Source organism: Podarcis raffonei, chromosome 12 (assembly GCF_027172205.1).
Source record: "Podarcis raffonei isolate rPodRaf1 chromosome 12, rPodRaf1.pri, whole genome shotgun sequence".
NCBI lineage: Eukaryota > Metazoa > Chordata > Lepidosauria > Squamata > Lacertidae > Podarcis > Podarcis raffonei.
In genome coordinates, this window is record NC_070613.1 from 14,434,421 (window position 1) to 14,461,979 (window position 27,559).

General features: G+C 43.1%; 1 protein-coding gene across 4 annotated transcripts in view; it reads right to left on the reverse strand.

Moving 5' to 3' along the window:
• The window catches only part of DIP2C (disco interacting protein 2 homolog C), a 295,768-nt gene that overhangs the window by 25,057 nt on the left and 243,152 nt on the right, over positions 1–27,559 (reverse strand). For all 4 annotated transcript variants that reach the window (XM_053359327.1, XM_053359331.1, XM_053359330.1 and 1 more), the window contains 10 exons: positions 25,509–25,710; positions 24,464–24,573; positions 23,559–23,639; positions 20,192–20,315; positions 13,551–13,672; positions 12,295–12,406; positions 12,090–12,199; positions 10,361–10,491; positions 3,878–4,046; positions 1,860–2,030 (listed from right to left, as the gene is read on the reverse strand). In XM_053359327.1, coding sequence (XP_053215302.1) covers positions 1,860–2,030; positions 3,878–4,046; positions 10,361–10,491; positions 12,090–12,199; positions 12,295–12,406; positions 13,551–13,672; positions 20,192–20,315; positions 23,559–23,639; positions 24,464–24,573; positions 25,509–25,710 — 1,332 coding nt within the window. The remainder of the gene's footprint in view (positions 1–1,859; positions 2,031–3,877; positions 4,047–10,360; positions 10,492–12,089; positions 12,200–12,294; positions 12,407–13,550; positions 13,673–20,191; positions 20,316–23,558; positions 23,640–24,463; positions 24,574–25,508; positions 25,711–27,559) is intronic.

The following is a 27,559-nucleotide window of genomic DNA, read 5'->3' on the forward strand; positions in this document are numbered from 1 at the left end:
CACCCAGTTATAGCCAGAAATATCTACATCTGTGGGTGTATATCTGAAGAGCACAGTTAGAACAATGCCTCTCCTCTATGACAAACAGAAGTGCAGCCTAATGTTCCCAGAATGAAGAAGCTGACATTTCTTGGAGAGAGACATTAGTATAAAAGCAAACATTTTTAATAGCAAAAAAAATAAATAAAATCACACTATTAAAAGCAGGACTGCATATCGTTGATTCAGTTTTTTCTCTTTTATGCATTCCATGGATGGCAAAATGCAATGTCTGATGTGTATTCTGCAATGGCCAAGCTGGGGTCATGACTGAACCACACGCTCCCTCTGAACAATTTCCCTCTTGGGCTGGAGCTTTAAGGTGGAGGTGAAAATTTCCACCCATTAAAAAAAGCCCAACCTATAGAACTAACATGTAGGAACAGACGCACCTATGAACCTGAAATAAATGGTAGTACGAAAATAAAGCAAAATGGAAGGAGGGGAGGTATCAGAAAATGGTTGTGGCAGCGGAGAGAGGTCATTTGACTCCACTGCCACCCAATGAATGTTTTATTTGTAACTGATGAGACCTTATCACATTTTCTTTAAGAATAATCCGTCTTGTTCAGCATCATGCTGAAGCCTGCTTATCTGTTCTTGTTTCTCTCATTCATCTCCATGTCATATTATAATACAATAGCTTAAAAAATTAATAATATTGCTTTATTAGATCAGACACCAGTGTTCGGTTTTATGGAAGAGGCAGCATGCATGTGTTTATGTATATGTGTGGAAGCCATATTGTATGAGTTCTAGTTCTAGTGAGGGAAATCTGAGGTACCAAAACAGTATTTTTTTGAGTTGGCCATGAGAACCACTGTACTCAAGTGGCAAAACAACTGAGCTGAGTAAACAAGGACCTGGATTCAACTAAATGGTTTCTGCTGGCGGAAACCAATGTGACAAATCCCACTAGAACCATGGAACTGCCCCCTCTCTCTTCCCCCTATTCCCCCCCCCAATCTGCTTGTGGGGAGGATGTTGGAACCCCCAGAACAGTGTGGGTCAAAGGGAAGTAGCTTCATCTGGCAAACTGAAATGCTTGAACAGACAGAATGATTATAATAGCACCACACTGTCTTCCTGCCTAAAAAGCCATTGGTTTCCAATCTCACGTCCATCATGAGCTAATGAGGTGGCCATAAGCAAGCTGGAATCACATCTGCAATTTGGAAATAAATACATAGACCTACCTAGCTAGGTTGTAATAGCGATAACTGTGATTATGTGTGCAAAGGGCTTTGAATGCCTCAAAGCACTATATAAATGCTTCTTCTTCTTCTTCTTCTTCTTCTTCTTCTTCTTATTATTAAATTATTTCTGCCAATTTCTACCTGGAGAATCAATACAGACGTTTCTTCTACCTTCGACACAAGCCACAATAGCAAGCATTATTTTAAGATGAGTAGTCCATGCTATGTGCATGAGAACCATGCCCCTGTCAAATTACTGTTCTACACAAAGGAAGATATAGATATTTAGATACTCAAGCACTTGTCAGGACAGCTACAGCAACTTTAACAAGGCTGATTTTCATATGTTACAAATGTAAGAACTACAATACAAACTTTTGCTGCATTGCTTTTTTAAGTTTGGGGCAGAATAATTGCTCTAAATGGGATGTGAAGGCTTTATGGAAAATGCTCAGTAAAAAATAATAATACAGAAAAACTACACTTCTTGCATTATGAAAGAGGAACATTTAAGCATGGCATGCAATGGTTAACCAAGCTGTATTGTGTGGAACATCGCCATGTCCTTATTTCAAAAGGGTCGCTTCTAAGATTGCTGTCAGGAAAGGAGAGAGAGATTCTTACCTGCAAACATATAGCCAGGTTGACTCTGCAGCCAAATGATGTGCTGACAGCCCTGGGGTGGAGGCCCAGATCTTTGAAAAGCTTTGAAAAGGACTGCGTCAGAGCTATCCGAGGCCGTTCTTCTGCCACAACCACACACGTCCGCACTCTTGAGAGGTCCAGTCCCCTTGCCTGGAAACGAGGTACAGAGTTCAAGTTATCCCATGGGAGCTGTTGGCATTTAGTCAGGTCATTTCAGAAATTTCTGAACCAAGTGCGCTTTGAGCAGGAAGAGAAGCGTCCTCCGGCAAGGTGAAATGTCGCCATCCACTCAAGAACACCTTTTCTTAAAAACTGGTTGGAGTTCTGGAACAGTTAATTTAAAACTCAGAATTGGAAGAGGGAGAGAAACAGAAGCAGAGCAAAGTCTGTGTTGTGGAACAGCCTTGTTTTGGGATAAGGGGGTTATTCTGTTATATTTTACTCCAAGAAGACCCATTTATCCTAAATAGAACCCAATAAGGCTGACATGTATGTGCAAAATGTTTTTTTTTCTAATGTGATCCCATTGAGATCCCAAGATGAAATTTTGCAGGTAGCTCTTAGAAATATTAAATAACAAATACGTTTTTGGGAAATTTCTAATCACATAGACTTTTTAATATATTTTCTTTTACATTTTTCAATTTTGTAACTTAAATTTAAAATTTAACGTAAATCCATCATGTGACATATATTAAAGCCCATGAAGCTCAGAAGAGATTGGTGTTTTTAGTTTTGACATCTCAATTCTGGGCTGAGTTTTTAAAGTTTTTGTGTAGTCTGGCAAGGCCCAAACTGTCATTTATTTATTTTTGAAATTTCAAACCCTCATAACTCACAAACGGGATGAGACAAAAAAATTAAAAATCTCAGATTTAAACTTGGTTTTGATCATTGAACAGGTGTATAAAACATTAAGAAAACTGGATGACACGAGGTAAAAGAAAGCTGGATCACTTGATACGGAATGAGTCATATATCAGAGCCTACAGAAGTGTTCTTTAAAGCTAATTACAGCATGGTAGAGGAGTGGTTTTGGGAGCAGTCAAGGCTGGAGAGGAAAAGGTTAACTCTCGCTGTCACTAAAAATGACCCTATGCTGCAATTAAGACTTGAAAGTCTCCTTCTATTTAGTACAATAAAATTGGAATAAGAGATGGGCGTTTTCAGAGGCAGGGGGAGACAGCTAGCGAAGAAAGGGCTGGCCCTTCTCTTCAAAGCTGCAGCCCCCAAAATTGCCCCTTCGTCACTGCGATGAGACTTGGAAAAAAATGTCTTCTATTAGGTCCAGTGAAGTTTTTTTTTTAAAAAAGTTTTTTTTGCAGGGGGCAGGTATAAAAGCTGTTAGGGTGTGACCTTTGTAGAGATTACACCCGTCTAGGAAGATCTCACACACTTCAATTAGGCTTTACTTTTTCCAAGCCTAATTGCTGGTGTGAGGAGTGGGTTTGCAGTGCGGTCACAGGATGCAAGCGTGGCCGCAGTGCAGCTGCAGGGCAGAAAGGGCAAAGGTAAACACCACCTAGTTCATTTACCGTATTTTTTGCTCTAGAAGTCTCACTTTTTCCCTCTAAAAAGTAAGGGGAAATGTGTGTGCGTCTTATGGAGCGAATTCAGGCTGCGCAGCTATCCCAGAAGCCAGAACAGCAGGAGGGATTGCTGCTTTCACTGTGCACTGATCCCTCTTGCTGTTCTGGCTTCTGAGATTCGCAATATTTTTTTCCTTGTTTTCCTCCCCCAAAAACTAGGTTCATCTTATGGTCTGGTGCGTTTTATAGAGTGAAAAATACGGTACTTTGAAACCCTGTGCTATGAAAATAACCAGGGAACAGCAGGCGAGAAACTTCCTGGAAAGAGGAATTATTCTATTCGCTCTTTCAAAGATTTTTCTCACTTCACTCCTCGACTCATTTCTTCTCACTGAACGCATTCGGCTCGTACGTATGCTGCCTACAAAGAAGAAAGGCAAAGGGAAAGGGAGCGCTTGGGTTCCTCACCTTCAGAGATTCCGTTTGCGAACCAAGACCCTTGGTACATAGCTCCATGACGGAATAAGAGCAAAAGGTGTCTCTCACTTTGTACTGACTCACAGCCAGAAGCCAGAGGGCAGGCGTGGTCTCCAATTCTGAGGGAGGAATCAAAATAGACTGGTGTCCTGAATAAACGCTGCAAAGATATAAGATTTGTTAAACGCACGACTGGAAATCTGTACCAAAAGACCAGACAATGGTATATGCTGAAAAGGAAAGCTGTTTTTTTGTAGCTTCAAGAGACACACAGCAGTACATCCCATAGGGCAGAAATCAAAATGACAAAAAAAATATATTTATAAATAGGGGGGTGCTTTAAATTTGCTTTTGTGGAGGTCAATCTCTGTCAATAGCAGAAAGGGTGATTTCAAGAGTGCGTGAGGATGCAAGCTTGTCTATGGTGATCTGCCAATGCCATTCACTCTACCTACTTACTCCCTGTTGAAATAGCCTCCCTGTGAGTTGACTCAGCTCTTGCACAAAGCCTGAACAGGGAATCTCAATACAAGTATAGGGCCTAAGATAGTTCAAGTTAGTAGAGCATGAGATTCTTAATCTCAGGGTTTTTGATTCGAGGACCACCTTGGGCAATAGATTCCTGGACTAGACTACCCTCATTGTCCCTTCCGAGTCTAATCTTCCGGTCTGAAAAAAAAGTTCCTAAGCCCATTCTGGCAAAAGCCCATCATAATCCTCCACATGAATGAATGGGAACCTGAACTGTCAACAATTCTCATTTGTGCAAAGGATGCAATGTGTGTTCGCCCAAAGATGCTTGGAAACCTCTTACTGCTCAATGTGGGAAGACCAGGCCTAGGCAAAGTCGGCCCTCCAGGTGTTTTGGGACTACAAATCCCATCATCACTGACCACTGGTCCTGCTAGCTAGGGATGATGGGAGTTGTAGTCCTTAAACATCTGGAGGGCCGAGTTTGCCTATGGCCTGGGGAAGACCATGGGTGGAGTCGGCATGCGTGGGGACTTTGCAGGCAGGGCTAACACATGCAGCCCCATTTCTCCTACACAAGTTCGGGCAATAGTGTCTAGTTAGTGCTACAGCATCTCACCATATCCAACTTTTTTTTACAATCCTGAAAAATCCTTCCTTCTGCTACACTTGGGAAAACTCATGGGATGCCACTGGGAGTTTTTCAAAGCGTGGGTCAAGTGAGTGACCAGTTCACGCCACCATCCTTCTCATGAGGTAACTGTAACTGTCAACAGGTAGCTTCGTAGAAGGGGCCGTCGCTCACTGGTAGAGAATATATTTTGCACACAGAAGATGCCAGGTTCAGTCCCTGCCATCCCCAGTTAGAAGGATCAGGTAGTAGGTGATGTGGAAGTAGCTCTCTCAGAAGCCCTGGGGAGCTGCTGCCAGTCTAAGCAGACAATTCTGGACTAGACTGGCAGACAGAATGATCTGGTGTAAGGCACTTTCCTATCTAGCTTGGTGTTTTCTGAAAACGGCCACTGTCTAGCGACTATCAGGGCTAACACGAGTCATTCTTACCATAGCTCTCTCTCACACACACACGTCACTTGATATGGATGTGTGAATGAGCCACCATTCCTCAAAACACCACAGATACAACTTTCAAGTTGCCTGCTGCTGCAAACACACTGTTTTTGAACGGAGCTCAGCTGCAATTTATAAGCCCTTGAGCAAATCAAATGAAGGACATTCACGTGTGGACGCGAGGCAAACTTATAAACTACTTAATCAAAACGATCACAGGAATTGACCAGAGTTAGTAAAATGAAGCTCAGGTAGAGATTAGGAACAAGAAGGCAAGGCTGTGGCTTTTAGGAGCATTAGACTTCTAGATATTAGGAACATAGGAATCTGCCTTATACTAACTCAGGTTATTGGTTTATGTCGTTTAGTATTATCTCCACTATGAATGGGGAACCTATGGGCTTCCCGATGTTGTTGGACTACAACTCCCATCATTCCTGATAACTGACCATGATGGCTGGGGCTGCTGGGAGTTGTAGTCCAACAACATTCAGAGAGTCGCAGGTTTCCCATCTCTGGTCTACAGTAACTGAAAGTCACTCTCCAGAATTCAGCTCCTGAGTTTTTCCCAATTCTATCTGGAGATGCCAGAGTTGAATCTGAGACCTTTAACATATAAAACATTTGCTCTATCACTGATTTACTGCTCTTCCCCCTTCAGCCATTAGGTCCATTTTTTTTGTCCCTTGCCTCAGTTTCAGCAAGAGAACTTATCAAAGGAAAAGGTCTGACAACAGTGGAAATAAATTATTACAAGTATTTATATCCTGCTCCTCAGTCCCAAGAACCATCAGAGCAGTTCGCAGATTAACACATAAACAACGGCATCAGTATGTTAAAACAGCAGCAGCAGCAGCAGCAGCAAAGTCTCAAAATGTAATAAGTAACACTTAAAGCATTAAAGTAGATCTGAAATAGATAACATCAAAAGGCCGGGGCAAATGAAAATGTCTTCACCTGGAGCCCCAAAAGCCATCTGAGTTGGCACCAGATGAGTCTTTTTGGAAAGAGCATTCCATAGCTGGGGTACCACAACAGACATTTTAGACAGTCCAAAAAAACAACAATAACCAAAACTCAGTATCTACTTGAAGTAAATGATTAAGAGACAAGCTGCAAAGAAAATATTAGGGTAGTGTGAAATCACATCACAATAAATTCCAACAACACATGTTCAGCACAAACAGCTAAAAGGGGGGCGGGAAACGCAAGTATCCATGAACTCACGTTGGCCTGACAACTATTGCTGTGCTCAGAATGCATCAATCTTTGACAACGATCCCCAGGAAACCCTGCTGGAGCGTGTGGCCAATTGTTAGGAATCTGGAGATAGTGATGATGATTATTATAAAGGTCTATTGCTCTGCTTTGCAAGGTTTCTTTTCATTATTATTTTATACCCTTTAGGACATAAAATAAAAACAAAAGCAAAACTTTGCAAAACCATGCAATATACTCGAGACTTACCAACGGGCTGACTCCATGCTCCAAGCAGGTTTTCCTTAGTGGTTTGGAAGTCTCAGAATGCTGCATTCTGGGACATCACAGTGGAGTAGGCCAACGCAACTTCATAGCATCTACAACAGGATAGGCAGTTAGTTTTTGGCTGATTGTGCCCAGATTGTAACCCCCAGGTAGGTGGGGATTCAATCACGTTTTACTCTGCTGCACCTGCGACTGATGGCACTGACATCAAAGTCATAATCAGGTTAATCAGATGAGCTCAAGTTTGTATTATACCTTTGCATATGCAGAAGGAAAGCACTGCATGTTATCTCCAATATTTGGATGTGAGCGGAGTTCAGAATTCATTACAAACACACATAAGACTTATGAACAATCCTAGCCAACAAGCAGGAGGGAGCAGCTAACACACCCCTTGCATTTTCTGTGTGTTAAAAGTCAGACTGGTAGTTCCCTTATAGATTGTCTCTTCCGCAAAGCGGTAGCCTTTGATGCTGCACTTTCCAGAGAGGTCAGATGGAAATGAGATGCAGCCTACTGGATTCACTTGTTGCCTCATACCTCAAAACATTTGCAACTAACCGTGCCAAAATTTGGCACATCACACATTGAAGCCTCATGAGCTGCATGAGGCTTCAATGTGTGCTGTGCCAAAATTTGGCACGGTTAGTTGCAAATGTTTTGAGGTATGAGGCAAAAACACCTCCTGAAGACTGTCTTAATTTTCAGGGAGAAGGCATCTGAATTTAGGGAATTTTCATCTTACTACAAATATGAGTCCGCTGAGAGTTTTTCTATTGTTTTATATGAATGGCACATTCTCCCTTTCACACTGAAAGCAACTAGTTGAAATGTATGAGGCAGTAAACCAGGTAGGTTCTAAAGTCAAAATTTCCAAGCGCGATAATCTCTCCAATAACAAATCAGGCTTTATCTTTTATTCTCTTCCTATGCTTCACAAAGGTGTTTTTTTCCCACCTACCACTAAAGCATCCAATATATCACATATTCTCTTTTTTATATATAAATAGAGCACATTCTTTGGTGGAAAACTGGGTAGAACAGGTGAGTTTTCAACAATAACAAAAGTACAGCAGCGAGGTATTTGGGTGCAATAAACAAAATGCACCTAAATGTTTCATTGTTTTCAACTGGCATGCTGGGGAATACGAACATATGACTTCAGCGGGGCCTAGATTCCATTAAAGATATAATGAATGGATGCAACATTATGTCCTATGAAGAAATTGCAAGAGCTATGGGCGCTGTAATACCTCTCTTTCAGTATTTTCAGATGAGAGAAGCCGTAACTGCATTACTCAGGAAATATTCAAGGGAGGCAGGCAAGCAAATGTGAAGCATTATGATCGGACACTAAGAATAAGGGATTAACAGGGAAATCATATAATATGATTCTGGAGTTGGCAAACAAACCAGATATATTTATGAGGAAATGGCAAAGGGACAGAAACCGAGGAGTGACTATTAATGAGTCAAAATAAATGGCAGAGATCTTGCACAATTTGATTTCAGCAGATGTGAAAGGAAACTTTTTAACCCCACAAAGACTGAGGCAGATATATCTAGGAACTGAGGATAAATGTTACAGATGCAGATATTTGGGGGGAAATTTCATCTACATAGTCTGGTGATCTCCAGTAATACATGCTTTTGGGGCAACAAATAATGAATGAAATGACAGGGTATTTCTTACCCCCTGGAACCCAAAATTCTACTTCTAGGTTATTTAAAGCATCTAGCATTAGAGGTTGACAGTGGCTAACCTACTGACAGCTGCAAACATCTGCATTGCAAAGATATGGAAACAGAACACTACTCCAACAATAGCAGAGAAGTTTGATGGAGTTCGGACTATCATAGTAATGATAATCGTTCTGTTCCATTTGGAACAATTTTATGTAGGCTATAATTACAATGACTTTATCTGGTTTCATAATTGCATTTTCTATTGCTGTAATCTGCCCTGAGGCTTACGGTGAAGGCTGGGTAACAAATCTTGGGTGATATTCAACTAAGTTTTATTGAAAGTAGACTTACTGAAACTAATGAACATGATTAAGTTAGGTCCATTAATTTCAGTGGGTCTACTTAACAGTAAAACTAAGTTGAATACCACCCCTTATCAATAAATAAAACTGACGTATTGTTGAAGAGCCAGTATTGGACAACCAAACATGTTTATGGAGAAACAGTCTATTTTTTTTTTAACATACTGGATTAACAGATAATATCTAACTATATCATACTTTCTCCCTACTTTAAATTCATACTGTATGTACAAATTATGTACAAGATAGGAACACAAGATCTCTAGCTTTGCAAGATCCCTATCTAATCATGAATACAACCCTACTGGCAAAGTATTACATAAACAGGCCCAGGAGAGGGCTTTCTCATAGATTCATTCTCCAAGTGTGGACTCTTATGGAGATATTTTTTAAAAATTATGTGAGGAGACAAATCAGCTCAATAAGGAACTGAGCCCTTTTGTCATGGATCTAGACCTCTTCCATCATACATAAGGACCTAATTGCCATGCTGTTTACCACTGGCCATTTAAAGATTGCCACCCACTGGAAAGACAACAAAGGAACATCTCTGCCTGGGTGACAAAGTGAAGTTTGGGATTTGGCTTTTTCCGGGCACCTAAGGCAACACAGAAGGGTTGTTAGAGGTCAAACTAAACATAATCCTTTTGCTAAGGTATGCTTCCCATATATCAACTGTGCAAGTAGAAGTGGTGTTAATGCAAGACCTCCAGTCGCTCGTGGTTATTTATGGAGATGCTATGTCATGGATAGCTGAAGCCTTGATGATGCATTCGATGATTCAGTTATTTGACAGTGTCCCTGCTCAACTTTTCTTTTTGTGAGTGATTGATCTAAGTGTGATCGATGCTGTTTTTACTACAAATTGATTTGATATTCAATATAAAAAAAGGAACTGAGCATGTTCAGCGGCCCCAGAATGCTGACTGAGTGATGGGCAGGGGAGCAAAACCAAAAAAATGGGTGGGTGCGTGTTGTAATCATGTATCTTGGGAAAGCGTATGGCTAGAACACTGAAAAGGAGCATTCTACACTGCAACACTTTGTTGCAGGTCCCCCTTGGTTCATTTCCATTGTTGAAGGTCCCATTTGTTCCCGTTAAAAAGATACAATGGTGCTTCTTTAGGTTTCGGCTTTAATGTCTACATTTAGTGCAGGCTGCATGATCCAGGATGGGCTTGTTGTCAAATTTGCTTCTAGCAGTATCCATCCATTCTTTTATTGATGATTTGTACATCTAGCCTGCCCTTCACCAAAACAAGCACAATGCCCTTCTCTGAAACACACACTGGTCACATCATCTGGGGGCTGGTCCCTTCTCTCTCATCTCTCTTACACACACATAGATATAGCAGCAACATTTTGTTTGGTGATACTTGAAGGCTCCAGAAGCGGAACTTACCTACAGAGGCACCAAAGGACAAACCCAAGTCCACAGTAAGGGTCCAAACAGATTGCAACTTCTCTGGAAGGATAAAGCTCACACTGCAGCTTAATAGAACGACAGAAGGCACTAGTGGCTGCATGAGACATCTGGAAGAAGGTAACAGGGCAGTAATTAAGATGACGAACGGCATCGTTCCAGAGGTTTGTTTCTGAACCACCGCCAGGCCTTAAGACGGTAATAGGATGGGTAAAAATAAGCATCAGTTTACATCCCACCCGCAAAAACACATGCAGAATCATTTATAGATAATGAAAATTAATGTGTTTCCCAAGGAGTATATTCAATCAACTAAGTAAAGAAAAGGAAGGGAGTGTGACTCATCAGTGCCTTTGATTTCTAGGTTATCTTCAGGAAGGCTGGAAATTATGTGCAGCACTGAAGAGAAAATGGGCTACATCTTTCAACTGAGCAAGGGCGAGGGGGTGCGGAATGCCAGAAGGGCACAGCCATAGCTCAGTGGGAAGAGCACATGCTTTGGCACTCAGGAAGCCCCAGGTTAGTTCCCCAGAAAGAATGAAGAGCTAGCGGATCTGGGGGAGCCCTTGGGAGATCACCATTCAATTGGAGGAGGCATCAGTGGACCAAAGGGGCTTACAGCCGATTAGCAACAGAATGGAATAAATTCAGATTCAGAAACTGCCTCTTCTTTCACATTTCCTGCACTGCGTTCTGTTGCTTAAACAGTATAATTCTCCAACCTGGCTCACTTCTGGTACTGGAAAGCTCTGTGCTGGGAGGAAAGTGCTTCTAGCGACAAAACATGACAAGATAAGGGGGAGGGGAGGGTTTCGTTCCCCATTTTCACGTACGTTCTTCACTCCCCAGTATTGTTTATACACAACAACGCATCAGAAAATAGGCTTGTCCCATTGCATATAGTCTGGCCTGGAGCTGCGATGCCCCCTGTGATGCTAGGAAGGTGTGCAAGAAAGAGTTGCCTTTGGACTTGGCACCTGTTGCAGACTGCATGCAGACAACTTGGGCTGCCTTGGTACATATATCTTCTTTTCACTTGTAAATACCGTATTTTTCGCTCTATAGGATGCACTTTTTCCCCTCCAAAAATTAAGGGGAAATGTGTGTGCGTCCTATGGAGCGAATGCAGGATCCTTGGCTTCAGCGATAGCAACGTGAAGCCTCCGAAGCGCAGAGGGAGCGCTCCCTCGCGCTCTGGAGGCTTCGTGTTGCTTTCGCTGAAGCCTGGAGAGCGAGAGGGGTCGGTGCGCACTGACTCCTCTCGCTCTGGAGGCTTCAGGGATAGCTGCCTGAAGCCTGCGGAGCGCAGCGCAAGTTCCCGCTGCGCTCCGCAGGTTCCTTTCGCTGAAGCCAGGAGAGCAAGACTCTCCTGGCTTCAGAAGAGGAAGAGCTGCACAGCGCCCCTTCAGCCAAGTGGGAGGAGAAATGGAAGGGGCTCCGTTTCTCCTGCCGCTTCGCTGAAAGGGCGCTGAGCAGAGAGGGGGAGATTTTCCCCCCCTTGTTCTCCCCCTCTAAAACAAGGTGCGTCATATGGTCCGGTGAGTCCTATAGAGTGAAAAATACGGTACATGGGTCCAGGGTGCAGCACCTGCCCTGTCCACTTTTGGACCAGCTCTCCTTATCCACACCGCTACAATATTCCACCCATACTCCCCACCCCAGCTCGCACACCGTGTTTCACATTCGCTTTGGGGAGCGTCGTCCCTACCTTCACCCCTGCTAGCATTCCAGTTGTGGATACACTGAAATCGAGATAAGCCAGCATGTCGGGGTTAGAAGGTTTGTAGATCTGAGGAGGCCGCTTCTTTGGCAAATCATCTGGGGGAGAAAAAGGAAGGCATGATTCCCGCAGCACCTGCAAAACGCAGCTGAAATACTTAGAAACAAGAGGGGCCTCAGAGGACAGCGCATACCTGTGTCTAAGATAGGGGGCCACGTTCTGACATCCACCGCTGCTGCCGCCTCTCGTGACCGCAACAATTTACATATTAATTGTGTCGTCATTAAGCAGGCAGAGCGACTCACCTGTAGGTTTCGAGGGGAAAGAAGAAGAGATATAACATCAAAATCACCTCACATGAAAATGGTTATGAGGCCACCGTTTCACATAACCGGATAGTGGTACCTCAGGTTAAGTACTTAATTCGTTCCAGAGGTCTGTTCTTAACCTGAAACTGTTCTTAACCTGAAGCACCACCTTAGATAATGGGGCCTCCTGCTGCTGCCGCGCCGCTGGAGCCCAGTTTCTGTTCTCATCCTGAAGCAAAGTTCTTAACCTGAAGCACTATTTCTGGGTTAGCGGAGTCTGTAACCTGAAGCGTATGTAACCCGAGGTACCACTGTATATTTAAAGCTTCCTACTAGCTTGTTTGAAGAAAAGCTTCTTCAGTTACAATGGCAGAACAGTCATGCACGGAAAAAGGAAAACCTTACGCAAAATAAGGGATAATAAAATTATGCACATTTCCACCCACACACATCGTCATTTTTGGAATTGTAATAACCATGCATCCTCACAACAGCTCTGTCAGGTAGGTTAAGATCAGGCTTCCTCAACTTCGGCCCTCCAGATGTTTTGAGACTACAATTCCCATCATCCCTGACCACTGGTCCTGCTAGCTAGGGATCATGGGAGTTGTAGGCCAAAAACATCTAGAGGGCTGAGGTTGAAGAAGCCTGGTCAAGATGAAAGAACAACATGAGAAAACTCAGCTGGGAAATCACAAAAGGAGGAGGCCAGGCCATAGAGTTGGCCTTAGTCATGTGTACCATTTTACTGTTTTGCCTTTTGTAACTCTTTCCTTTGTTTTTCAGTATTTTGAATTGTAAAATTCCTTTTCATGCCTTTGCAAAATAATTATTATAATAAATTATAATTACTTAATAATAATAGTTTTATTCAATGTTATTATAAATGCAGAAAACATGACCAAAAAATTACTGAGTGAGGATTTGAAGCCATCTCAGACTGGTTATAGTAGACACCTGGACCATGGTTTGTGCTTCTTGAGAAGCTTTCCTCCCCATCCCACCCAACTTTTGAAACTAAAAAAAGGGTGTCTGTATACATTATATATAACCCCTCCCAAAAAAATCTATAGTCATGCCTGGAAACCACTGGATCCCAGATACAAAAATTTTAAATAAGCATTTTGACTAGTCAGCTGACCTCCACAATCATCTTGACCGTAGGCAATGTTGTTGCAATGTTCTGGGGGTGCGGAGGTCGAACTGTTATTGGCACACAGCCTGCGTACAAACACCCGTAAAATGCAGCAATCAGATCTATACCTGCATGATGGAGGAGGAGGAGGAGAAAGAGAAGGAGGAGGAGGAAGAGAAGGAGAAGAAACTGATTATGACGTTCACGTTTGAAGGCGTGTGTAGACACAAAAGTGAAAGTAATTTACCCAGCATAAATACTATGTTGAAACAACATCAATGAGCCTATATTAACAGTGGAGAGACCTCAGGAAACCTGCATCTTTCCTGTTTTAGTGTTTCTTAAGCTTCTCCAATCGTTTTGATCTGAGCTGCTCTTTTTAAAGACAATACACTCTGAAGCCTTCATGGATGCCATCAAACAGCTAATTAAAATTAAAACAGATTTTAAGATAATTCTCTGAATTTCCCTGCTATCTGAAATTATGTTGTCCCATGACCCGAGATACAACTGCCTGGCACCAGTTTTGATATCACTTTGGTGCCAAGCAGGGTGTTTTTGGTTTCAGCAAGCAATCCAGCATATAGTGTAAGCTGCTTTTAACTATGGTTTTATCCATTGTGCTGAATTTTATTCATCTGTTTGGATAAACAGAGAGTTGTTCTGTAATCTTTGTATGTTTATACACTGAATTTTATATGTGCCCTGAGAGTTTTGTTCTGAAGAGCAGTACAGACATCTTCTAAATGAATAAAAATAATGTCCAAAATAATTTTTTGAACATTGCAAGACACAATCATTTTCTTGCACGCTATTGCACTCCAGAATCCCCAATGAAATAAAACAACTTTTAAAAACAAAAGCACACACATCTGAAGAACGTCAGAGAATCATGGGCTCAGATAAAAATGTACTGAAATACTTTGCAACATCTCATGGAAGTAAGACTTTGAATAACTATTTTGTAACAACCATTACTGGCGTCTTAGTGAGGGGCTTTGAGGCTGTTATCCTGCACCCACTTATCTGGGAGCAAGCCCTACTGAAGCCATTACAACTAACTTCCAAGTACACATATATATGAGATACATTCACAGTTAACTGTGAAAAGACTGTAGGTGAGATCTATTGTGAGTAACACTGTTCTGACTTCAATGGGTCTGATCTCACTATGACTCACATTGTTTATCATCCTGTGTGTACTCATTTGGCTCCATTTAGCAGACTGCTGATGTAACTATTTTTTTAGTTGAGGGATAAATTCAGCTCGCTCTCACCTCATATTTTGGAGCATATGAGGCTGCTATAGTTTGTTCTTCAATAGCACTATTATCGTGTAGAGTTTTCTGAAGGTGGTGGTAGGTTTCAACTGTTAGGATATTTCCGTTCCACCTTAAAAGGGAGCAGGATGTTTGTATAACAGCCTGCGTAAGTTCCTGTCTCACAGGATGTTTATGTTGTAAGTTCATTTCGTTTTTGGCCTGTTTTGCCTGAGCAGTCGGAACAGACGGTCATGCTTTTCTTTGTTCTGACCAATGCCTAATAAACTGTAAATATGCATGTTCTGCTCTCTGCTTGTGCAACTTCCTGCTGTGTGAATTCTGCTGATATAGTGTGCACTAAGCCTGAGGCTTAGTGTCGCTGAATTGCTGATATTGCCTGACTACGGGAGGTCGATGGATCGTCCGGCACCGAGCTTGGGGGCCAAGATGGACTTTATCTCCCTGGCAGTATCCCAACAACAGGTTATGGGCCCAGATTCACGGCACTTGCAGGAGAGTAAGACTGCGACAGACTGCTGAGGTATGTGTGGGAAAGCGAAAGCAGAGGCTTTTCTGTTTGCCGCGGAAGAAGGCCTTTGATGTCCGGCAAAGACTAATTGGCCTGGGAGCCGAGCCAGAGGCATCGTGATTTATGGGCTGCCGAGATAAGAAGTCTTAGAACGCATAAAGGCTCACGGCTAAAGCAAAGAGGTGGAATGGAGTTTTTCCAAGCCTCTGAAGCTGCTGAGTGCCCAAAATTAAATTGGGACAATTATCAGAGCTGGGCAAAATGGTGTGAGAGTTTGCTGCGTCAGTTTGGAGTCTGGCATACTGTCTGTGAAGCCCCTCCAGTTCCTCTGACAGGGAGATGGCAGGCTCAGAATTCGAGAGCCATAGACGTAATAGTCTTGTCCGTCTCTCTGGAGGAAATAAAGACGCTTGCTGGAAATCTCACGGCACGTGATATGTGGGATGCTTTGAAAAAGGCCCACCAGCCAATAATCCCAGCCCAGTGTTTGAATGCATCGGAGGTCCTGGCTGTTTCCCAGAATGCTAGTGAATGCAGAGATGCCGAAGGCACCGGTTGCAAGCTGCAGGGGGAGCTGACTGTGATGTCATCCCAGGCAGCATTCCAGCCTCCAGAGGGAGCCAAGGAGTCGGCAGCTGAGAGCTCTGTTTCTCGTGGGAACCAAGGTCAGAGCCTTTGCAGAGGCCGGAAGACCAGATGTAAACAGAGCAAGATGCTTGCAGGTGGCCAGGAGCAGGGGGGCAAGTTGCAACAGCCCACGCCAGTGGAAAACAAGGCGATGTTTGCTGGCACAGCTCCACCAAAGGCTAAAGGCACGTCTGATGGCCAGGAGCAGGGGGGCAAGTTGCAAAAGCCCTCGCCAGTGGAAAACACGGCTATGTTTGCTGGCACAGCTTCACCAAAGGCTAAAGGCAAGCTGCAAAAGCCCACGCTGGTGGAAAACAAGGTTTTGTTTGCCAGCAAATCTGCTTCGAAGGGGAAGGCCAGGTTTATTGTTGACTCTGTGGCCACGCGCCATCTCACCAAAGACCGCCATCTGTTCATCTCCTTCACACCTCAAGATGGAGAGGTCCAGCTGGCTGATGGAAGGACTTTGCAAGCTACAGGAGTTGGGACTGTGAAACTTGAAAGTCTGCATACTACGATTAGTAATGTTCTTTTTGTTCCAGGAGCTGTGGACAATTTGATAAGTGTACCACAGCTGACTGGGCGTGGTTTTGAGGTATCCTTCAAGAAGACTATCTGTGTCATCAGAAAAGGCAAAGAGGACATGTGGCATGCAAAGTTGTTGGATGGTTTGTTCTGTCTAACTTATGATGACAATGGTGTTGCTATGTCTAATGCTGATACTTGTTGTGTTGCACAAACTAACAAGGTTCTTCATGCAGGTTGCATTCACGATGCACATCGCAGATTTTGTCACCTCTCTTGGCAAGCGCTAGCCAAGATGCCTGAGTTGGTTGAAGGTTTGGACATCAAACCTTGTAAATATCACATGAAATGTGTATCTTGTGCAGAGAACAAGGTGAAGGTTGCTCCAAAAGGCAAGGAGTCTAGCAGGCAGGCTTCCAAACCCTACCAGCTAGTTCATGCAGACCTGGTAGGTCCTCTAGCACCCTCTTTGGGTAGAGCAAGGTACTTCATGGTTCTAATTGATTCTTTTTCCAGGTACATTCATGTGTTTATGCTCGAGCAGAAATCGCAAGCATTTCCTAAGTTCAAGGCATTCTGTGCTTGGTTGGAGAATGCTCATGGTAAACGTATTGGTTGTCTGTTTACTGATCGAGGCGGGGAATTCACTTCTCAGCAGTTTGAAGCTTTCCTGACTGAGAAGGGAATCCAGCATGACTTGTCAACGCCTAGATCGCCATGGATGAATGGGCTTGCGGAGAGAGCAAATCAAACGTTGCTGCAAGGGATAAAAACCTTGTTGCATGATGCCAATCTCCCTGAGAAGTTTTGGGGGGAGGCTTTGGCAAATTTTGTTTATACTTTTAACAGGAGACTGTCATCACCTATTGGCTGCACTCCCTATGAGAAGATGTTTGGTAAGCAACCTAATGTCAAACACATGAGAATCTTTGGTTCTGACATGTGGGTACACACCCCACAAAGCAACAAGCTTGGGAAGCGTGGGGCACATGGTTTGTTCATGGGGTACGAAAAAGGTGCATACAGGGTATGGATGACTAACTCTAAATCCATAAAGTTCACAAGGAGTGTTGAGTACAATCCTAAGTGGGGGGAAAATGTGGGAATTTTCCAGAGTTACCCAGAGGAGGATGAAGGTGATGTGAAGAAAGCAGATCATGCTGAGAAAGCTGAGGAAACTGAGGATGATGAGGAGGATGATGATGATCAGAGTTCGGATTCCAGTTCAGTGGGCGGCGCTGCTGCTGCTGTCAGTGACAGTGATGACACAGCAGACTACAAGAGCGCAAAGGCCTCAGTCAGACCATCTGATGAGTCTGACAATGAACTGGAAGAACCACTGTTCACCATTGGTCATTTTTCTCCTAAGAAAGAGGAGATGAGTCAAGAAGACTTGCGTCTAGTTCGCAGGTCTGAAAGGGCGACCAAAGGCAAACCTCCAAAGAGATTTGCTGATGAGTTTGCTAAGACGGCAACTGCTGTTCTTAGTAGCTCAGAGAAGGTGTGGGAACCTTCAAGCTTCAAAGAGGTCCAGGAGTTAACCTCTAAAGATGCTGAGCCTTGGCTTAATGCCATGAAGGCTGAAGTTGATTCCTTAAACAGGAACCAGACTTGGGAACTGGTACCGGTAGTCCCAGGGATGAGACTGGTTGGCAGCAAATGGGTCTTCAAGGCCAAGACAGACCAGAATGGCAAGGTTGTCAGACACAAAGCCAGATTGGTTGCCAGAGGTTTTTCACAGGTACCAGGGCAGGATTACCACGAGACCTACTCACCCACGGTCAAATATGAGAGCATTCGGCTGATGCTCAAGATCGCTGCGGAGGAGAAACTGCGTGTTTCCCATCATGACATAAATACAGCTTTTTTGTACGGGATTTTGAACGAGCAGCTGTACATGCTTCCACCTGATGGGATGCAGATACAGAAGGGAATGGTCTGTAAACTGCGGAAATCCTTATATGGTCTCAAGCAGAGTGCCAGGTGTTGGAACACAAAACTCACTGAAACGTTGCTTTCTCTAGGTTTTCACCAGGGCAAAGCTGATCCATGTGTGTTTGTCAAGGAGGAGGGGCAAAACAAACTGTATTGTTTATGTTTTGTTGATGATCTTCTGATGTTTTGGAAGAATCAGGCTTTTTACCAAAGCACCCTAGCTCAGCTGAAGGAGCACTTTGACATGAAGGATCTTGGTGAGGTATCCAACTATCTTTCTCTGCAGGTGGAGAGGGACCAAGCAGGTAATTTTCTGGTACACCAAACACAGAAAATTGCTGATGTATTAACCAGGTTGAATTTGGTTGATGCAAACCCAGCAGACACACCGATGGTGACAGGTTACCAGGTAGATAGTACTGCTGAAGCGTTTTCTGACACAACGCTGTACAGATGCATTCTAGGCAAGTTGAATTTCATTGCTAGATGTTCAAGACCTGACATTGCTGTAAGCACTAACCTGCTTAGCAGACATGCCAACAATCCTACTGTTCAGGATTGGAAAGCTCTGAAGCGCATAGCCCGCTATTTGAAAGGGACTATGCACTACAGGCTGAGGTTCACCAGTCAGAAGACTGGAGGTCTTGAAATCTTTGCAGATGCAAGTTTTGGAAGTGACACCACGGATGGTACAAGCACTTCTGGAGTATGCTACATGTACAATCACTGCCTGTTTGACTGGTTGTGCAAAAAGCAGACAACAGTTAGCCTAAGTTCCTGTGAAGCAGAACTCAATGCTCTGTCATTTTCACTCATGGATTGTGAATGGTTGATGCAACTGTTTAAGGACATTGGGGTTTCTGTGAAATGTCCTATACATGTGTATCAAGACAATAGATCTTGTTTGGCTTTGCTGAACTCAGAGAGTTGCAAGCAAAGGACCAAGCACTTGCAGATTAAGCTACATCGTGCAAGAGAGTGTATTCAGAAAGGACTCATTCAGGTGTCCTACATGCCAGGAAATGAAATTCCTGCTGATCTGTTGTCTAAGGTTGTTAACAGAGAACAACTGAAGGTTTACGCACAAAGGTTGCAATTGGGTTGAACCACAGGTACTACAGGTTACACGGAAAGGGGGAGGATGTTAGGATATTTCCGTTCCACCTTAAAAGGGAGCAGGATGTTTGTATAACAGCCTGCGTAAGTTCCTGTCTCACAGGATGTTTATGTTGTAAGTTCGTTTCGTTTTTGGCCTGTTTTGCCTGAGCAGTCGGAACAGACGGTCATGCTTTTCTTTGTTCTGACCAATGCCTAATAAACTGTAAATATGCATGTTCTGCTCTCTGCTTGTGCAACTTCCTGCTGTGTGAATTCTGCTGATATAGTGTGCACTAAGCCTGAGGCTTAGTGTCGCTGAATTGCTGATATTGCCTGACTACGGGAGGTCGATGGATCGTCCGGCACCGAGCTTGGGGGCCAAGATGGACTTTATCTCCCTGGCAGTATCCCAACATCAACAACAGCCCAATTTAGGCTTTGGTTTTAAGGGTACGTGTTTAATTGAAATCAATTGCTGCAGTCCAGATAAAAGTCAGACATGCCAAAGCTTCATAAAGAGCAGTGGGGAAAATTGATCATGACTCCACTAAAGCCCTATAAATTAAATGCACGTGTTTGTAGCCTTTCAGTCAGCATATTGACTAAATTTTGCATCTCTACTTACAAAGTCTTTAAGAATCACCACTGAAAACACATTTTTTGTTCTTTACCTGGTGGGTAGACCAAAGCAACATGGTCGCCATCTTGTAAGTGTCCCCTTTCCATCAACATAACGGCTATCTTTTCAGCTCGTTTATGTAGCTGAACACATGTTAGAGAGTTTGCTATTGTCCCCTGTATTGGGAAAGAAGCAGAGAGATTGAAGTTTTCCTTTTCTTTTTAAAAGCACAGCGATGAAAACCAAGTGTTTAACACCACACACCACCACACACAAGTTGAGCCCAAACCCAATTCAAGATTCGGGCCTACTATGTGATGACTACATGGAAGAAGCTTTTCAGCTGCCTTCCTCACAGAATCATAAAACTGTAGAGTTGGAAGGGATCATGAGAGTCCAACCCCTCGTCATGCAGGAATCCTGCCCACAGCTGTCCCTTATGGACTCGAACCACCAACCTTCTGGTTAACAGCCAGGCGCACTGACCTAAGAACAGGCATCTCCAAACTCGGCCCTCCAGATGTTTTGGGACTACAGTTCCCACCATCCTTGACCACTGGTCCTGTTAGCTAGGGATGATGGGAGATGTAGTCCCAAAACATCTGGAGGGCCAAGTTTGGGGGTGCCTGCCTAAGAGCTACACCAGGAGGGAGGCATCCCTATGGGGCCTCCATTAGACCCTAGGTGCTGATACATTTGTGCAGTACTGTCCAGGACCACCAGAAGTCTCAGGAAAACATAGCTCCTGTAGATCCTGGCATCCTAGCTAGGACCCATGGGAACTACATTTTCCCCTGGTCACTGGCAGCCAGATATATGGACAACAACATCTAGGGCCTATTGATTGCTTCCCCAAGAACCAAGGAAGTGCTGGAAAAGGAATGGGGCAGTGGAGAAGGCTTTTGGGCCATATTAGACTCTTAATGACATTGTAATAAACATGATGGGACCTCAATCATAGAATGGGCTCAGGTTAAAAACAGTATTGGATTCATTTTGAGAAGAAAGTGGTTTAAACAGAGCCTTCCAAATCACTCATCAGAATCAGCTTAACATCAAGACAGAGGCAGCAATGCTTTCTACCCTTATAGCTGCTCAGTAGTTCATGCCTGCATATTAATGCAGCAATCCTAAAAAAATAAAAAAAGCCTGCTTAAAAGGGGTGTTCCTGGAAGTTCATTAACTTGCACATTGGAACGAACTCAGCTAACAACATAATGGCTTCAGGAGAGGGTTGAATGGGGACAAAAGAGGGAGCTTGCGTTGAAAACGTTTGTCTTCACCAAACTTATTAGAGAAGGAACAGGGCAGCAATCCCCCACACTGTGTGGGAACTGCTGGCACATCACATAAAATTTTACAAGAATGAAGGGCTTCTGGGAATCTCAACCACCCACCCACAAAGAGACTCAGTTGGGAGGCAAGGCTGACACCACAATCCAATAGCTTGGCATATATGGTAAAGCCAGGGCCAAGACATTTGGTTTGGCCTTCATTTTCGGGCCAAATTGAAAATACGTAGCCTCCCCAGGGGCAGGTTCTTGCACTCATCTTCATGCTATATCTGTTAAAAGAAACATGGAATCAGAGGGAGATCTCCTGCTCCTCTGTTCAACTGGTCCTAAGAGCGATCCACAGGACTAAGCTGACATGCCTGTATGCTTATACCTAGCAAGCACAGACCCAAAGCAAATCTCACTGAACTCTGGGAGTGAGGCCATCTTTTGCCTCCTCTTCTCTACTGCCAGAGCCTGGAACTCCTCTCAGAATGGCTTTGGAGCAGGGAAGAAGCAAGTGAGATTACTGGACACTGTCTGCATGGAAGACACTGGCTCTTCTCTCTTTCAGAATGAGAGGGTGGCTGTGTGGGTGAAGGCGGGTGGGGAGAGAGAGAATACTATATGGAATCGTAATAAATTCACTGAATAAAGTAAGATGGCCTCACCATGTGCTCACTTGAACAATCCATGCCTTTTGAGTTGTTTCTGGGCCTACTTCCTATTATTATTCCACCCCCACATTGCTCCAAATTCCCAAACACGTGTGGATTCCACAAAGACAACTTGGGTGACCTCATATATTTGTTGTTAATAGTAAAGCGAACAGACTTCCCAGTACCTTACAGAGTTCAAGAGGCTGTTTAAGAGACCGTGCCCATGCCCCACAAGCTAAATTCAAGAAATGGAAACTGGAGGAAGGGCACTGAAGTTGAACCACGAGCCTCAGATTGTTTCAAGTTACAGACACATATACAACTGCTCCCTCCCTGCCAGCCTCGTGGCAGAAAAATGATTGGATTCAGTAAATGGGCAGCTGGGGAATTCTCCACCCAATTCAAGCAAGAGGAAGAGCCTGTACTTGTGGCATCTGGGTTTCACGTTTTAACTGGAAACCACAGTTTTCAGTCCCCATCACAACTGGGAGCTTCTACAGGCAATAAAAAAAGTATTCAAATTGAATGTCCAAAGAAACAAACCAAAAAACTATCAGAAGGAATGTCACACGTTTTGAAGCACCTGAAGCTATTATTTTCCTCAAATTTCTAAATGTAAACACACATCCTCCCAACTGTTGAAGAAACTAATTCTTATTCATAATGCACATCTCTCTCTCTCTCTCTCTCTCTCTCTCTCTCTCTCTCTCATAACTCCAGAATTTATTTAACTATCTGCCTCAAAAAGATAAGTGTTCACTGCACAATAGAACGGTGGCACACTCCATTATCATGCATCGACTGCTTTTATGTACTGAAATGGCTTAATCATAGAGACTAGATGGAATGTTTGATGGGGGGGAACCCAATTGAAGATAAGTTGCAAATGAAGGATTTGGTGCTATTCATGATCGTCACATCATCACCTGAGAAGATGATAATTGCACAGTTAATAAAGTTAATGGATCTCAGGGTGATCTGGCTACCTCTGAACAGTTGTGGGTATTTATTTATTTTTTAAAGGCAGGCCTAGAGTGTAGCAAAGGCAGGATGTGATGAGTTCAAGCACAATGTACTGATTTCCCCCCAACAGTTTTTGCACTGAAACCTAAGAAAACAAGCAGCTCCACCTAATAGGCAGGCTGACAGCAGAAGAAGGGCAGGGGATGGTGCAAAGAGAAAGCAAACATTATTATATTCTAGCCTGTACAATCCATGCACAAACCTGCCATGGTGGAAATAAGATTAGCAAAGGCATTCTAAGTGAAAGCTCCACAGTGACAAAACCGCATTCCCAAGAACACTTTCAGAAGTTTGAAGTTTTTTACAAGTATTATAAATGTTTTTTTCTGCTTGGGGTACAAGTCAATTTTAGACAATTTTATTGGGATTTGTTATTTTAAGGCTTTAAAGGGAATTGTTTTGTGTTCGAAGCCCCTGCCCAAAGGATACCTCAGTAATGTAAATAAAACCCAGATATCCTTACCCTACAATTTAGCAGTGTGTAAAGCACGTGGTCAGGAGTTGTTTGTGCTCTCCATTGTAAGACTTCTGAGAGAAACAGGAACTGTGCGCAGTGAGGAAGACAACATCAGAGAGGAGAGGAGAGGTAAGAAGCATAATACTCTATTAAACATTTTTAAAAGCATTTTTAGAGACCTGCCCCTTCCCCTCTTGGACACAGCTGCCAGTTATACACATGCATATATCGTTGTGGAGGAATAAGCTTAATACTTTTGGGAATGGAAAACTGAAAAGGCAGGATATAAGTATTTTAAAGCCAAGAATTTAAAATAAACTGCTGTACTACATCTTGTTCATCAATCAACATAGCAATGCTCTATTGTCTTAAGAGGCTTAAAACCATTTAAGACTGTGAGATACGCCTGCATGGGTTATATGAACAGGAAACAATATATCCAAGAGATATATTCAATGAACATTTATAGGAATTATTGGGGCAACTTTAAAATTGAATACTATTCATAACAATTATCACGTCAGCCATAAACACACACACACAAAGATTCTCAAAGACAAAAAAAATATGCATTTTAGAATCAAGTCTGCAAGTGCTATAAAGTGATAGCCACATCTGGTTTCTGTATCATATACTGGCAATGAAATAGAGGCCTGTTCACACAACCATCAGTTCAGTGAAACCTGGCTTTTAGAATTTATTCATTTATTTGAAGTAATTCTATCCTGCTTTTCCAGAATGTGTTCAAAGCAAATTGCAACCTTACTACGAGATCTGGAAATGACAAGAAAAAAACTTCTATTCCAGTTTTGACTTTGCCCGCATGTGTCCAATAAACGCTGCACGTATCGTACAACAACAATGCCATTCTGTGGAGCCCCACAGCCTATAAGGAAGGTTATCTGCTTTACCTTTCTGGCTTGATCGTTGTCTTCTATTTGACCCAAATCTCTGCCACTTGCCTGAGCAATTCTTTTTCCAGAGACGAGATTCCCCACCATCACAGAGGCAGGGCCAATTTCTATAGAAAGATGTTTACAGTACAATAAAACAACAACAACAGGCAAGTACAACAATGCAAAACTCAAACCGCTATATGCGGCAAAACAGTACGTGCTAAAACTTGCTAAATGCACTAAGTATCTCCTACTTTAGATGCAAATGTTCAGCACACAACAGAATAGGTTCCCTTTGTGGGCAGGTTTTCCCTTGATATTCCTATACAACCATAATAAACAAGAATGACTGACAAGCATTTTCATTAAGTGACACACATATACCTAGATGACAACAGAACAAGAACATAAAAACATTTCCACCCCTGAAGAAGAGGTCAACCAATATGGCTAAGGTGAGGCCAGAACCTTGACTCTTCTACCCAGCATATGTTAATAAGAAAAGATAGCTTCCCATCTACAGAATTTCGATGACTTGTAGAGGTGGAGGAAAGTTAGAGAAGCTTTACAAAAAGAAGAAGAAGAACTCCTGACAGGCAAGGAGACATCATTGACCAGTGAGTTTTTACCTCTAGTTATCATTCTCAGCTAATCTCCCTAGAGCTGGAGGAGCAGGGAAGATTAGATGAACCAAGATAACACGACAATAAAAAGCCTACTGCCCAGCAGCCTCTCCTTCCTTCTCATCAAGGTGAGCCTTTCCAGATTTCCACTACTGCTGGGAGGCTCAACAAACACCACAGCCCAATGACTTTTTTGAGTAGCAAGGGAAACATGCAGCAAGTTCACAGAGGAGCATCAACAGCTTGTATCTTCAATTGGATCAGAATAATTTTCTGCAATACCTATGTACTAAAGTCGGTGTCTCAATGACTAATCAACATATCACTGTAGACAATACTGAGCTAGATGGAGCACTGATCTGGCCCAGTAGAAAGGCAGCTTCCAATGTTCCTAAAGTATCCAGTAAGCCTATTATTCATGGAGCCATTGAGCTTACCTGGCTGTTTTTGTCTTGGTTTAGGCAGGTTTGTTACACAGGTGTGTGGACACATCAACACATTACAGGGATGCAGTGCTCCTTCGAGGAAAAGCTGCTTCGTTTCGGATAAGTGGATTCCACCCAGAGGAGTCTTTGGGAGTGTGTTTGCTGGTACCAGGGCTAGGCAGTAAACTCCCACTTGATGAATACTGTCTATAGCCTAGAAACATTAAAAAATGGAATTTAATGCAAGGTCAGGTGTGCAAGGAGGAGCTGTAAAAAGGTATTTGGAAATTCTCTACCCTCTAAAACAGGCATGTCCAACTCCCAAGAGACTGCGACCTACTCCCAGTATAAAAATACTGGCTGTGATCCACCCACTGTCATTACCAGGAGTTGTTGAGTTTTTTTATGGGAGGATTACCCAAAGTTGTTGAGCTTTTTTAAGGGGAGGGAGATAAGGAACACCCAGGAGATCACTTTCCTTCAGCCCACGATCGACCTGAGACACCCATGCATGCAATCAACCAGTAGATCACGATTGACCTATTGGACATGCCTGCTCGAAAACAATAATGTCATGTGTATCTAATAATGTACAGTGGTACCTCGGGTTAAGTACTTAATTCGTTCTGGAGGTCTGTTCTTAACCTGAAACTGTTCTTAACCTAAAGCACCACTTTAGCTAATGGGGCCTCTTGCTGCCACCGCACCGCCGGAGCACGATTTCTGTTCTCATCCTGAAGCAAAGTTCTTAACCCGAGGTACTATTTCTGGGTTAGCAGAGTCTGTAACCTGAAGCATATGTAACCTGAAGCGTATGTAACCCGAGGTACCACTGTATTGTGAATTCAAGGTAGAAGTATAAAAAGTCTGAGACTGTCAAGATTACTCAGTTGGTGATCTCAAATAAGCAAACTCAGAGACACAAAACATGTCAAAACCAAATGGTCCATGGCTCCTTAGTCACTGTGCACATCAGCCGTGCACTACAAGCCAAGACTAATTATACCTATGAAGAAACTAAATTTGATTTTAATCCAGTCTTGTATACTGAAGCGGAAATAGCCTACTTCAATGATTTTTTCACCATGTATGTATGTATGTATGTATGTATGTATGTATGTATATCCTCCTACAATAATGGATTTCAAATTGCTACAGAGGCAAGAGAAAGAGAAGAACATGTTCCTGTCTAAGTCTTACTAGCTCACTATTTGTGTATATAGAAGGATCTGGCAACTTCTGTTTCAGTGTATCTGAAGAAGTGTGCATGCACACGAAAGCTCATACCAAGAACTAACTTAGTTGGTCTTTAAGGTGCTACTGGAAGAAAAAAAATTTTTTGTTTTGTATGAAAGCTGTAGAAGATGATCCTGGATGAACGGTCTGCTCTCCGTCATGATCTTCCAGGTCAAAAGTATGCCGATTATGGAATACAACGAGCTTCTTCAAAACTGCCCAGAATCTCAAAACTTACTGGTGGTCCTCACAATAACAAATGAGACCTTGCTCTTACCAGCACACATATTCAAAGTATTATAGCTTTAGACAACACCAAGGAGCACAATATGGTGTATACTATAAAGCAAGAGAGCCTGTGTGTCCCAACACTGACAAATATGCAATAAACTCATGGATTCCACCAGAGTGTCATTGTAATGACCCAAAGGTCTAGCAGGGATCAAGGTTCAGAGTCTGAGGTTGCAGGCGCCTCCAGCTATGGAATCAAACCAGGTCCAGAGCTTCAAGCCTGCTCATGGAGATTGGAAGACCACTGTGTCTGGGGCTGATAGACAAGAGCCCACAAAAGCAAACTTCCATAGCATTAGGATCTGTAACCTTCTCCTGAGCCATCTGCATTGCAAGGAGTGCACCAGAAGGGAGGATACAGAACTGAGGCGGATGCTTAAAAAAGCTCAGACTGCTCTTAACCCTATCAGAGCAAGTTGCTCAATTGGAGCTATCCGTGGTCCTGCAACATCCGGCCTGTCTCGCTTTCTCTGTGGGATCCAGGATGACTTAAGACAGGGGACAGTGATATCCAGCTCCTGCCACACTCACCAATC